The sequence below is a fragment of the Otolemur garnettii genome, unplaced genomic scaffold, assembly GCF_000181295.1.
Source record: "Otolemur garnettii isolate 467f Iridium unplaced genomic scaffold, OtoGar3 scaffold00001, whole genome shotgun sequence".
Classification (NCBI taxonomy): domain Eukaryota; kingdom Metazoa; phylum Chordata; class Mammalia; order Primates; family Galagidae; genus Otolemur; species Otolemur garnettii.
This window is the reverse complement of record NW_003852396.1, coordinates 62,072,090-62,085,545: the sequence shown is the minus strand read 5'-3', so window position 1 is coordinate 62,085,545 and position 13,456 is coordinate 62,072,090. Positions and strand designations below refer to the sequence as shown.

The following is a 13,456-nucleotide window of genomic DNA, read 5'->3' as shown; positions in this document are numbered from 1 at the left end:
GATCAGGGGATTGGAAGATCCCTAGGCCTGTGCCGTGTACTGAATTTGACACCAACGCCATTTCAATGGCCATAGAAAAAACTGCTTCTGTAGCAGTAGAGAGATGAAAGGTAAAAATAAAGGTAAAGACATAAAGAAACAGCAGTGCTTATGGTTGTTGCTGGCTTGTTCCTATGTCTGCCTTTCCCTGGGAGGGTCATGATGCAGCCTGGGGCTGTCCCTTCATGGTCAATGAAATGACTTGGCTCATGGTAAACTCCAGACCTATTCAGTCCTGGGTTCCTAGAGTGGAATCCACATTTCTGGAACTGAGTGCTGCGATTATCCTTTTTGTCATCTGGGGAATGAGAGAATCACAGAATCTTAGAATGTTAAAAAATTTCCAATCCAACCCTCTTATTTTGTAGATGAAGAGGCTAGGACCTAAGAAATAAAAATGGACTGAAATTTACATCTAAACCCCGTTAGTGTCTTACATCTTGTGGGATTTCACCCCACGGTCTGTTGATCCTGGGCAAGGCAGCTGGCGTCCCTTTTACTCCCCTTCTACTCCTAACACACGCGTTGAGCAGCAGCCCGGAGTTAGAGCAGAGCCTCTTGACTTCCACCTCCCTTTGCGCACCAGGTGCAATCCCCTCATAACTGTAAGCTGCATGTTTTAGCCAGATCCTTGGATGTTCAGAAAGAGGCTATAGAAAAGATGTATTGTACAGGCAGTCCCCAAATGACAACATCTGACTTATGTACAACCTGCAACTTCTGAACAGGGGCTATTACAGGTAATAAGCAAATGTAACCGTTCCAACTTACATACAACTTTAACTTGAGAACAAACCTACAGCACCTGTCTCATTCATAACCCGAGGACTGCCTGGAGGTGAAGTCTGGAGCAGCTCACTGGCAGGACTGCTCCTGAAAGTATTTTTGTGATCTGGCAAGTGGACACAGTGAGGACACAATGAACGAAAGACAGGACTGAAGGAGACTCTGGAGGCTGTGACCCTGTGCCTTTCATTCTCAGGAACTGTGAGGACCCAGGATCCCTCAGAGAGAGACCAACATCTTGGTCAATGAGCATCTTCGGCACAGCTGAGCAGGGTCTTACAGAACCTCGCAGAGGTAGAGCGTCTTGCAGGCTACTGGAAATGCCAGACCACCTTGGAGTCCCAGGCCTTTTTACAGTGTTCTTTGGGGAGCTGTGGAAATCATGGCTGTGGGACAACCATAGAATCACTGGCTCATGGTGCTTGGTGCTCAGAGCTGACACCAGGGGTATTTCCAGCATCCTTATCCAGCTGTCTTAGGGAAAGGCCCCTCAGCAGGCACGGTGTTGTTCATGAGGGTTGGACTTAGGCAGCAGAGGTGAGGCTGGGGAAGGCCCATTGCAGCCCTTGTGTCCTCCAGGAGAAACATGCCAGTTCCTTTTTGGCTCCCTAGGGGAATGTCCTTTTGCCACCTTATTGAGCCAGTGAAGGAGGAAAAAAGAATGTGGTCGGTGACGCTGAAGCGTGCCACAGGAAATCTGAGTCCAGCACCACATCTCATGAGCCTGTTCTTAGAGGCTCTTGGCAGAGTGAGGGAAGTCGGACGCTAATGTAAAGCAGGTTCTGAGAATAGTTTGAAAGTTAACATTAGCCCCATTACATGTTCCCTTTTGGGTCCCAGAGGATGCTCTGCACGATAAGCTGAGCTAGCTGTTCAAATAGGACTCACGTGGATTTGCATGAGAAAGAACTGGGCAGCAACTGCAAAAATTAACAGCTGTTTAAATAATTCAGTGGAGAGACTGAGGCTGAGGGAAATTATAGACTCATTGTTAAAGTTTTTAATTACCCCAACAGCTGTCCCATCACGTGGCCTCGCTTTGTTGGGCAGTGGAGGCCCTTGGAAAGACCTGACTTAGCCAGTTTACTGAAGCCTCCAACAATCAGGAAGCCAGTGCTAAGTGGAAATCAAGGTGGTTAGCTGCGTTGCAGAGCTTAGCCTTGATGGATGTGGTACACCCAGGCCCCACCTGGGCTTTCAAACTCTTTATTGCTTTGTTCCGTCTGGACCACAGGATGTAGAAAGGGAGTGTTAACAAGGGAGTAAGCTTGCAATACTCGAAATGACTGATTGTATTTATCCAGTGGGCTTATCCACGCTGTGTCTGGCAGTTCTTGCTCATTGCCTTGGAAACAAACCTGCAGGCTGCTGAGACCTCAGGTTTTCCACCTATGTCCAACCTGCCTCTCCCTGGTGACCACTTCTCCTCTTGCTAGGAGCTAGGATCTGGGAGCTAGGGGCTAGGGGCCCCTCATATCCATGATAGCAATAGGGCCTCGCATTATTTATTTGCCATTCATTTGAATCCTTGTAAAACTGACACATGGACACCAGAGGTTGCATCTGGTGGAAGCTTTAGGCTCTGGGTAGCTACGCAGATTTCCAAATTGTGTATGTTGCATTGACTTGCTGAACTCTAGACAAATCGCATAATGAACCTAAGGAGAACTCTTCGTTACCTCCTGGTTTCTGTTCAAATGTCTCCTCCTCCCAGAAGCCCACCCTGGCCACCTGATACAAAATCACACTGCCTCCCCACACACCACCCTCATCTCCTTCTCCCAGCACTTACTGCCTCTTGAAATATATTTGTCCACTCACTTGTTCTAAAGCGGGCACTCCATGAGATCAAGGGTTTTGGTTTTTTTGTTTGCTTATTGCGATATCTTGAGCTCCTAAAACAGGGTAGAGCCTGAAACGTGCCCAGCAGAAATTTGTGGGATAAATACAAGAATGGCCAGAGGCTTGCCCAAGTGGTGTGTTGCCTGCCAGTCTGTGCAAAGGCCTCATTCCCAGGAACAAGCAAGAGGCCTTTTTAGTTCTTAATTTCTTTCTGTAAGCGCTCGGTACTAGGTGTTGAAGATCGGCATCCTATTCTCCTAAGGCTCACACCCTGGTGGAGAATGTGGGCATTTCAATTCAATTCATTCTTTAATATTCAACTCAGGTATCAGCCCCTTCTGGGAGCCCTTCTCAGACATCCCTTCCTCTTGTCCAAACCTGAGTCAGGCACTGTTCTCACAGTTCCCCATAGCACCCTGGGCGGAGCTTGATCACAGCCTGTACTTAGAGCAGACAGGTCCGAGGAGGCAACGTGTTTCTGTTTCCTCCCTTAGTAAAGGCTCCTTAAGGGTAAGGACAGTGCCATACTCATTACTGAGGATACCATCTACTGAGGCTGTGCCCAGTAAATGCGGGTTATTCCCACTACTGCCACCTTTGCCATATGTTTCATAACTAGCATTCATATAGCTATGTGTGAGCACATTTTTAAAAATTGTATCCATTATGCTAGGGTAATAGAGCAGTGTTTTTCAACCTTCTTTATCTCACGGAACACTTGAACCTACAGTTGGCCTTCCAAGGCACACTTAAATTATGTTGATCAAAAAAGGAGTTAAAAAAAAATAGACATACTGTGCTTTGAAGTACTTTTGAAAATAACTTAAAATAACTTTAAATATATTTAAAAATTTTCACAGCACACCAAAGATCCTCTCTTGGCACACTGGTTGAAAATCACCAGTAGATATTCTTAGAAGTACCTCTATATTATGTTATGTAATACTCTATAATGTCATATTCTATAGTAGTCCTCATTGTGGGCTTTCTTTGTGTTCTGGGAGATACAGTGACTCGTTAGACTACCAGAGAATTTATACATAGAGTTCTTGGGAAATTCCCCCATGTTTCCAGCTACAAGCTAAGTGTCTGATTTACTTTAAAAATTATTTTCTATGCGCAAATGTCAGGAACTCTTATAAGCCCAGAGTGTCTGTTTAATTCCGAGAGGGCAAGTCATAGGAATTCTCTCAATAAATACTTGTGGGTTCATGACATTCTGAAGCTGCCTCTTTGATGTGGCTGTTTGGATTCAGGGCTTCAGGGACATTTTGGGATGGCCTAAAAAACAAACCATTACATATGCAGCCATTGGTACAAGTAGGGAATGTGTACAGCAGACATCCAGCCACACCGCCAGGTGGGGTGTGTATGTTAACCTAACGTTCGCGTGTTTTCACTTTGACATGGCTGTTTTAATGCCGGATGCTTTCATTATGTCATCTGGATCTTGCCAGAATGTTTATGTTCAATACTTGCTAGTCTTACTTGAATACCAACCAGAGTGCCTGCTTCTAATTTCAACAGCAGAGAGGATTCAAATGTAGCAGAAGGCAGGGAGATTAACAGTCTCGAGGGGACTGCGGAGCTTTGCCCAAGGCTGGCTCAGGGACTACGTTCCCTGTTTCAGAGCACACACCACCTCCCTTCTTTGTTCGCCATTTCCCAGTGTGGGCTTCAGATTATAGGCTGGAAAAATGTTTAAAAATGCAAAAAGATCCCAGTGCAAACATAGAAATATGGTCTATGCATGTTAAAAAGATCATGTTGATCATTTTCCCCTGCCGTGTTGTAAAAAGGACTTTTCCATCTGTTTCACTTGGCAAGTGGTAGATTTGTTGCTCACTGATCAGAAAGGTCCTTTTCCCTGTGCTGGGAGCAGCCAGGCCCTATTTTCTTTCTCAGATGGTCTGGGTGATCATAAGCGCACACATAAGTCAGGAAATTAAAAGTTGTCTCAAAAATTAACTAGATGCATAGAAAATTAGGCCATTGAATGGAGAGTAAGACGCTTATTATTTTGATCAATACTTTCCTCTGGGTATTTTGCCAGACCATACAACATGATCCGTAATTTTAAAACATGTTGGTTGTAAGTATATTAAGCAGCCTATTATGAAAAAGCAAGTGGTTGTATTTAGTCCCTAGGTCTTAACACTTGAGACTGGAAGTCAACTTCTTAGAGTCTTCTTGGAATGGCAGTGCAGGTGGGTAAGTCCCCTGCATTAAATGTCATCCTTATCATGATGTTGACAAATGTTATGTCTCTTCTTTGTGTTCCCCAGAGGAAGGAGCCACCTGTGGCAGGTCCCACACTAGCATGCTTTTGTTTAATTTTTAGGAGGTAGGCACCTGGCCCTTCGCTCTACACACCACACAGTTAGCAAGTGATGGAGTCAGGATTCAAAGCCAAGGCTCTCTGACTCTAAACCCTACCTTATTCCCACTATAACCAGAGTTTCTAAACCACTGGTTTGCAGACTGGCATTGGTTCCAAACAAAGTTTTCTTCAGTCTATGGTGAGAAAATCTGGATAAAGGTAACACCTCGTATCTCGGAAAGTGCTGTCGTCTATTCGGACACAGTAGACTCCCTTCCTAGGAATCTTAAAGGCTTTCTTTGTCTTTTACCAAATGATGGCATTTATAAGTGGTGACTAAAAAACATTCTAAGATGTCAAAGTAGAAAATTAGCCTCACTAAGCTTAAATTTGGGATCTTACTGGCCCAGGAAAGGACAAAGCAGGGAAAGAACTAGTGTACCCATTATCCTGGCGTGGGCTCCACTCGGCAGACTCTTGAGATGGGATTAATCCAACAGAGGGCTGGCCTGCACCCACAGATGAAGGCGATCAAAGCCTTCTTACAGCCATACTTCTTTGAAAAGCAAGAGTGTCGTTGGCTCTTGTGCAGTTTAGCAGAATCCTGGTAATGCAAGTGACCTTTTAAAAACCACAGTAGATTGAATTTTTTTTTTTTTTACTTGTACCATCTTTTCTAAAAGAGAGATGGAACTTGAATTATCAGCTTTTGTGATAAGGCTTGAGTTTGGGGGCAGTTTAATTTTGATGTAACTTGCATGTATTTCTTTAGCCTTTGCAACCCTGATGGGCAAGGCTTATGCAAAGGCTCTGTAATATGGGCAAGGACACTCCCCTTTACAGGGTTACTTCCCAACTCTTGGGAAGACGCTACCGCTGCCAATGGTATTCCTTTCCTTTACTGAAAGGATCCACGGTAATGGGGAGGGGAACACCTGGCACGTCAGTGTATCCTGCCATCCTGCTTATAGACGAACTGGAAATCAGGGTGCCCCTAGTCACTCTTGTTTTTATTTTCCTGCTAATGGTTATAGATTCCAGCTATGCCTGGGGAGGCTCCTACCACCTAAGCCCTTGCAGCCTATAGGGGAGGCAGCCCGGGGTGCTAATCTCTGCTTTTGCTTCTGTTTCAGTGCCAACAATATGCCCAAGCAGGTGGAAGTGCGGATGCTGGACAGCCACCTCAGCTCGGAGGAACCCAAGCACCGGAATCTGGGCCTGCGCTTGTGCTCCAAGCTGGGGAAGAATCTCCTGCTCACCCTGACAGTGTTTGGTAGGTGCCTGGCAGCCCCCAGTCCCAGCCCCCACCCACTCCTGGTGATGTTGAGGAGCTGGTCCCAGGAGCCATCCCTCCCAACCCACGGGGAGCCACAGTTCTGCCTAACACCCCAGCTGCATGGGCATCCCTCCCTCGGTGATATCCTCTCTTCCCTTCACCTGCTCTAGCTGTTTTTCCTCCTCCTTTGGATTCCTGTGGTTCTCAAATTTTATGTTTAGAAACTTCCTATGTGTTAGTTACCAGGCAGATTCACAAACCATACTCACAGGAACTTTGCTTTGGGTCATCTGACGTGAGGCCCTGGGAGCTGCATCTTAGCAAACCTTCTAGGTCAGTGGGCCCCAGCCTTTTGGCACCAGGGACCAGCTTCACGAAAGACAATTTTTTCACAAACTAGGGATGGAGGGATGGTTTTGATATGGGGCTGCAAGCAATTGATTTATTATGGTCTCTGTGCAGTCAAACCTCTCTGCTAATGATAATCTGTATTTGCAGCCACTCCTCACTTTTAGGGCCACCGCCTCAGATCATCAGGCATTAGATTCTCATAAGCAGCACACATCTAGATCCTCGGCATGCGTGGTTTACAGTAGGCTTCACGGTCTTCTGAAAATCTAATGCTGCTGCTGATCTGACAAGAGGCAGAGCTCAGGCGGGGATGGGAGTGATGGGGAGCGGCTGTAAATACAGATGAAGCTTTGTTTGCTTGCCCACTGCTCACCCTCTGCTGTGCAGCCCTGTTCCTAACTGGCCACAGACCAGTACTGGTCTGCAGCCTAGGGGGTGGGGACCACAGTTCTAGGTGATCCCAAAGCAACTGGTTAGCAGACCATACTTAGAGAACCACATGCACCAAGGTAAACAGCAGTTGCAAAAACACCACTACAACAGCTCCGAGGGTCAGACCTTCTCCAGATTAGCTGAGCATGTTAGCTAATGAGGTCACTGTGGGATATTGTGCTTGTCCTGATGCCATGATCTGCTCAGCTCCGTCTTGCAAGTCCTCCTCCCCTCCTTCCAGCGTCACCAGGCTGTGGTTGTTCTTGTGCTGTTGATATAATCTCTGTCTCAAGTTTTCCACCAGGGTTTATTGAAAACAGGGCAAGTTGCAGTTCTTGCAATGACAGCCACACCATTTCCTTTCTCGATCCCTCTCTTGCTCTTCAGCTCTCAAGTAGGCTGCACAGAGAAGGGATGAACAACTTTTCCTCCCCACCCACCTGCACTTACCCGCCTGCACACAGCCACCTGCACACTCTCCATTCCTGGCCTCTCCTCTCAGCCAGACATCATGATGCCAGTGGCCCAGGGAGCTGATATAGCTCAGTTCACCTAATTAGAAACCACGGGCATGCTGGAGATTTCTAAGAGTTACCCTCCATAAGCTGATTTCATTCATCATACGACTTAAGGAAATTGAACAATATGATTTTCACCTGTAGAGGAAAGGATACTCAGGCTTTTGGCATATTCCTCCTTCCACATCCCCAGAAATTAGTAGCATAGCCCACATTCCTAGGAATTCCCTTTCTTTCTTCTGACCAGCAGCGCTATGACCAGACTTGTGGTTTCCACAAGGGTCATTTATATAGCCACCTGCTCACAGAGATCTGAAGTTTTCCTCATGGGACTTTTAAGTCTGTAAAATGAAAGGTTCCTGCAAGCATCTCTGCCTGAGCTATTTCCTCCCAAACTATATACTTTTAAAGCTTCTCCTTGAACTCTGAGAAGACCAGTGATCTAACGACTATGTACAAGGACACAGTAGTCAAGGACAAACGTGGGGGGTGAACTGTGGGGAAATTATTGGAAGCTGAAGAAAGTAGGTGAGAAGAAAAAAAAATGGATAGAGCTTGGTCTATCAAATATCCTTTTATCTGGTCCCCAGTTAAAAGGAGAATGCACACATTAAGTGCCTTGTTACATGGGCAGGCCTGGGCTGGGACCAACAACTGGCTGGCACTGTGGGTTATTTCTACTGACAGTTCTGGGTCCCAGTGGACAATATCCTCCAAGAAGTTGGTGGCAAGTGGCCAGGGTGTCAAGAGGGTTCTCCTTGGCACTCCTGGAGCTGCCTTTTAGAATAGTCAGAGGTACAGAATGTTCTCTTGCTGGTCATTGAACTTGGCTAATGTTGTTTTTGTTACATGTTATTCATCATCGAATAATGCTGAAGCATGAGAAAGGTCAGCGTCACTGAAATGAGTCCCCAGAGCTATCCATGTGACTAGCAAAAATAAATTCCGATTTCCCCCTTCCTTTCAGGCGTCATCCTGGGGGCAGTGTGCGGAGGGCTTCTTCGCTTGGCATCTCCCCTCCACCCAGATGTGGTTATGTTAATAGCCTTCCCCGGAGATATACTCATGAGGATGCTAAAAATGCTCATTCTCCCTCTGATCATCTCCAGCTTAATCACAGGTGAGACCACCTCCCTGGTGCCCGGCTAACGTGGCTCATACTCATGCTCTGGCTTTGGGATTGACCACAGAATCTCAAGTCAGTTGAGTGAACACGGTCATCTGTGTCATTTCACTTCTGAGCCTTGATGTTCCTGTCTCTAAAATGGGGATAATCAACAACACCAAAGAAAAAAAGGCTTCCCTTCTCTTGGTCTGGCTCTCTAACAGCCAAAGATGAAACGGAGACACAGCTTCTCCCCCACCCTCGTTACAAGTGATGATATATCTCTAGAGATTTTAATTTTTGATGTACTATACTTTTTTCAAAAACCGATACAGGTAATATATGGAAAAGGAAACTATCTTTACTGTGTAATTGGGCATAGAGAAAGGCTGGCATTCCAAATAAATGAAGGACTACAAATGAAAGCCCTCTGTGCCTTTCACAGCATGGGCACCCAGATGCCCTTAATGTGTGGCATCGTGCCCATTAATTTTTAACTAAAAGAATTAACTATTTTATCTGGAAAACTTTTTATCCTCCTCCTTGGGCATATACTGGTAGATTCCTCCTTACCAAATAATGTCGCTTACATAGGTATAAATTGGTGTCATTTAGAGACTAAGGGTAGGAAGCTGGGCTGTGGTTCACATTTGAGTACCAACCTATGAGGTGGCCTTGAAAAGTTGCCCCTCTGGACTGACCATTTTATGAAGAAAGTGAGGCTCCAGTAATCCCAAGACGTTTGGATGCTAAGCCTCGTTGTCACACAGACTTAGCAGGTGACCCCAGTGACCTAAAACACTGGGACTCGGGCACCTGGGGGGTTCAGCAGAATCTTAGAATTCAGCCCTAGATTGAAACTGTGCTTTTACCTTAAATGCTTCCTTCCAAACCAGACAGCATGTTCTCCGTGTCTATGTAACAGACTATACATTAGCCAGTCTGGTCAGGAAACTAGTTCCCAATGGCTAGAATTAGACTTGGAGTTGAAAAGAAAGTAGGTCATACATGGGTCAGCTTAATTCAGAGACGCTCACATCAATAACTTCCTCCCCCATGGCCAAAAAGGACTGGTCTCCAGAAAGCAGGTCAATCTCTCTGTCTAGTAAAAGCAGGAACTGAAACCAGGAAGTAGACAGACTAAAGAAACAACTGGAAAAAAAAAAAACCCGAGGGAGGCTGGAGTTTTGGTAACTTGCTTGGAATTTTCTCTAACCTCCCTCAGTACAGATGAAGCCCCCAGCCGGGTGCTTTACAAGGCGTTCCCTAATCCCACAGGCAGCTGGGAACTGTGGGTCTTCACACCTTGCTCAGAGAATGAGAGGGTTGTGCTAACTCACTACCCTTAGACTCTTGTTTTCACTTATTACCAACATATTCAAAAGACATTTCGAGGATGACATGAGAGCGGCTAGCCTTTTAATTTTCCAAGTGAGAACACCAAAAAAAGATAATAAACAAGTCAAAAAACTCCATGTACCAGCACCATAATTTCATAAAAGAAAGGATACCTTACCATCCAAAAAGTGAAGAAGATGTAATCTCAGAATTATAATAAAAAGGAACTCGCTAATGTAGATTGACAAAAAAAGTTGTCATGGACTGTAAACTCTGGTAATCCCCACTCTCCCTAGTTCTCTAGACTCTTGAAAATGCCCTTAGAAAACAGAATTACAAATTGTGAGATTGACCAAAAACGCTCAGAACTGTCAGCCCTCTATCTGAGGGTCACACATCTGTGGGTTCAACCAACTGCAGGTGGAAAATGGGGGAGAAAAAAAAACCTGATAGAAAAAATGTACAACAATAAAAATAATACACAGTCTGACAGACAGATAAGTTCCTGAACTTATCCTAGAAAAAGTGCTACATACCTCATTGCTGAATATTACTACAGTCCCCAGATGGCCACCGGGAGTACTTTGAAGTGACATTCAGCAAGGAGGTGTATAGCACTTTTTCTAGGATGAGTTTGCAAACTTAATTGTCTGTCCAATCTTGTATAACTTTTAAGATACAGTATAATACCTATTTACACAGCATTTGCATTTTATTAGGTATTATAATCTAGAGGTGATTAAAGTATATGGGAAGATTTGTGTAGGTTCTATGCAAATATATCATTTTATATAAGGAGATATGTAGGGGTTCTGGGACTAATCTCCTATGAACACCAGGGAAGACTCTATAGGAGGAAGTTTAGTTAACAGTTAATGTCCTTGAGTAATATGAGGGCATAGGCATGCACATATAGATATGTGGAGATGGGTCATTAATACAAACAATTAATCTACCTGAACTTCTTTCCATCTAGGGTTATCAGGCCTGGATGCTAAAGCCAGTGGCCGCTTAGGCACAAGAGCCATGGTGTATTACATGTCCACGACCATCATTGCAGCTGTGCTGGGGGTCATCCTGGTCCTGGCTATCCATCCAGGGGATCCCAAACTCAAGAAACAGCTGGGGCCTGGGACGAAGAATGATGAAGTGTCCAGCCTAGATGCCTTCCTGGACCTTATTCGAAATCTCTTCCCTGAAAACCTTGTTCAAGCTTGTTTTCAACAGGTAACCCAAAGTTCTAATGTTTCCTCTTCCCCAGTTGAAGTTGTAAAGGTAATAAGTTAGAGACTATTTCAATGTATCAACTCTGGGCAGCAGTTTGCTTAAGATTTAATTATCTTCGTCTAGAGCCAGGGGTGGTATGAGGTGGTCTGGGGCAGGATTTGGGGACTGGAATCTTGAGGGTTTTGTTTCTTTATACCTTCCCCCCCCCTTTTTTTTTATAGCTCACTACATATCTAATTGCTCTGAATCTTCTCTCTCTCTCTCTTTTTTTTTTTGAAACAGAATCTCTTAGAGTGTCACCCACAATAGAGAACTGTGGCATCACAGCTCACAGCAACCTCGAACTCTTGGTCTTAAGCAATTCTCTTGCCTCAGTCTCCCAAGTATCATGCTTCCCCCAACATAAGACCTACCCCCAAAATAAGCCCTAGCAGGATTTCTATGCATTTGTGAAATATAAGCCCTACCCCGATAATAAGACTTAGTGATGGGTGTGGCTATGCAGATACAAAATGCCACACCATGCATTTCGGGGCGAGTGGTAAGGAAGACTGGAATACCTTGTATCTGCCACAGCTCCTTTCCCCAAGCCGTTGGCACTTGTGGGGGTGCATGTGTGGTAACCGCAGTCACAGGCATCCTACTGCGCATGTGCGAACGGCTAGGGGAGAGGAGTTCACACATCACTAGCGCCAGCCCCAACAACAAGGTCGGCTCCCCCTGTCAGGTTCCAGAAGAAGATGACTTAACTGTATTTGAATAAATATAGATTGTTATATTATACTTAATAAAAAGAAGACATCCCCTGAAAATAAGCCCTAGTGTGTCTTCTTGAGAAAAAATAAATATAAGACAGTGTCTTATTTTGAGGGAAACACGGTAGTTGGGACTACAGGCACCCACCACAATGCCTGGCTATTTTTTTTGTTGTAGATGTCATTGTTGTTCAGCTGGCCCTGGATGGGTTTGAACCTGCCAGTCTTGGTGCCTGTGGCTGGTGCCATAACCACCAAGCCATCTCTTTTTTCTTATATCTCTTCTTCTCCTTTATGTACCTGTCTCTGAGTCGTCCTCTTGGCACATTTTCATCAGCCTTGCCCACAACCCTCTAGAGCAGTGGTTCTCAACCTTCCTAATGCCACGGCCTTTTAATACAGTTCCTGTGGGTCGTGACCCACAGGTTGAGAACCACTGCTCTAGAGTACCCAATGATTCTCAGACTTGGCCATGTAGCAAAAGCACGTGTGATGCTGTGAAAAAATACAAATGCCCTAGAGAACCAGAATCCCCAAGATGCGTCTGGGACTTTTTAAATTGTGGAAGTAATATTTGCAGATTATGAAAAGTTGAAGTTGTATAGATGCACATAAAGTAAAAATCAGAAGCGCCCACTCCCCTTCTCTCACACTATTTTATTCATTTTGAGCGTTTTGTCTCTTCTCATTTATATTCTTTGCCACATACGCGTGTGTGCGTCACACTTAGAAGAATTCATCTCCAGTGAATTACGTGCCATGTTGCACTTGCTTTTCATTTTAGAGTCGTCACTGTCCTTTTTTCAATGAATACATAGTGTTTCTACAGGATACATTTCTAGAAGTGAAAATGTCCTGGCAAAAGGTTTTATAATTTGAATTTGCTGGATGCTGCAAAGTGACACAGTAAAAATTTGTAGCACTGTGTATTCCTATCAACTGCTTCCCCATGTATGTACTTTTTAAATCTCGTGACTTAAAAATGGATGATTCTGCTGAGAGGAGCAACCGACCTGTCACTAGCCTATTTCGAGTCCCAAGGCTTAGGGTAGCGCACGCTTCCTAGTCGCCTGGGTGGGAACTAAGCTAGAATTGAGGAGCCTCCTTCATTTTTTTCCAGGGAGTCCCAGAAGAGTGAAGGTGGGAAATAGGTAGAAGTCTGCATTCCCAGCCGGTCCTGAAAAGCAGATGTCAACCACTGTTAAGCCCAGTTTGCTCTGGGTTGGGATAGCTTCTCTGATTTTAAGTGTCATTTTGCTGGCACACGTACCAAGACCCTATATTGATGAAAATCATTCCAGGCAGGGGAAGTCAGGGAGTGAACAGAAGCTGGCTGCGGAGGGGGTGGCCTCCAGGCTGCCTCTGTATGATGTGCTCACCCTCAGCCAGCCTGCTGAGAAAGAGAATTGACTTGCTCTGGAGTGACAGGCACAATTGGGCACTGAGTCTATTCTGAACATTTTGGAA

At 45.1% G+C, this 13,456-nt stretch overlaps 1 protein-coding gene across 4 annotated transcripts in view; it reads left to right on the top strand.

The window, feature by feature from the left end:
* SLC1A2 (solute carrier family 1 member 2) overlaps window positions 1-13,456 on the top strand; it is a 93,700-nt gene that overhangs the window by 32,136 nt on the left and 48,108 nt on the right. For all 4 annotated transcript variants that reach the window (XM_012803893.2, XM_012803889.2, XM_023509268.1 and 1 more), the window contains exons 2-4: window positions 6,121-6,260; window positions 8,532-8,684; window positions 10,984-11,234. In XM_012803893.2, coding sequence (XP_012659347.1) covers window positions 6,131-6,260; window positions 8,532-8,684; window positions 10,984-11,234 — 534 coding nt within the window. In that variant the 5' untranslated portion in view covers window positions 6,121-6,130. The remainder of the gene's footprint in view (window positions 1-6,120; window positions 6,261-8,531; window positions 8,685-10,983; window positions 11,235-13,456) is intronic.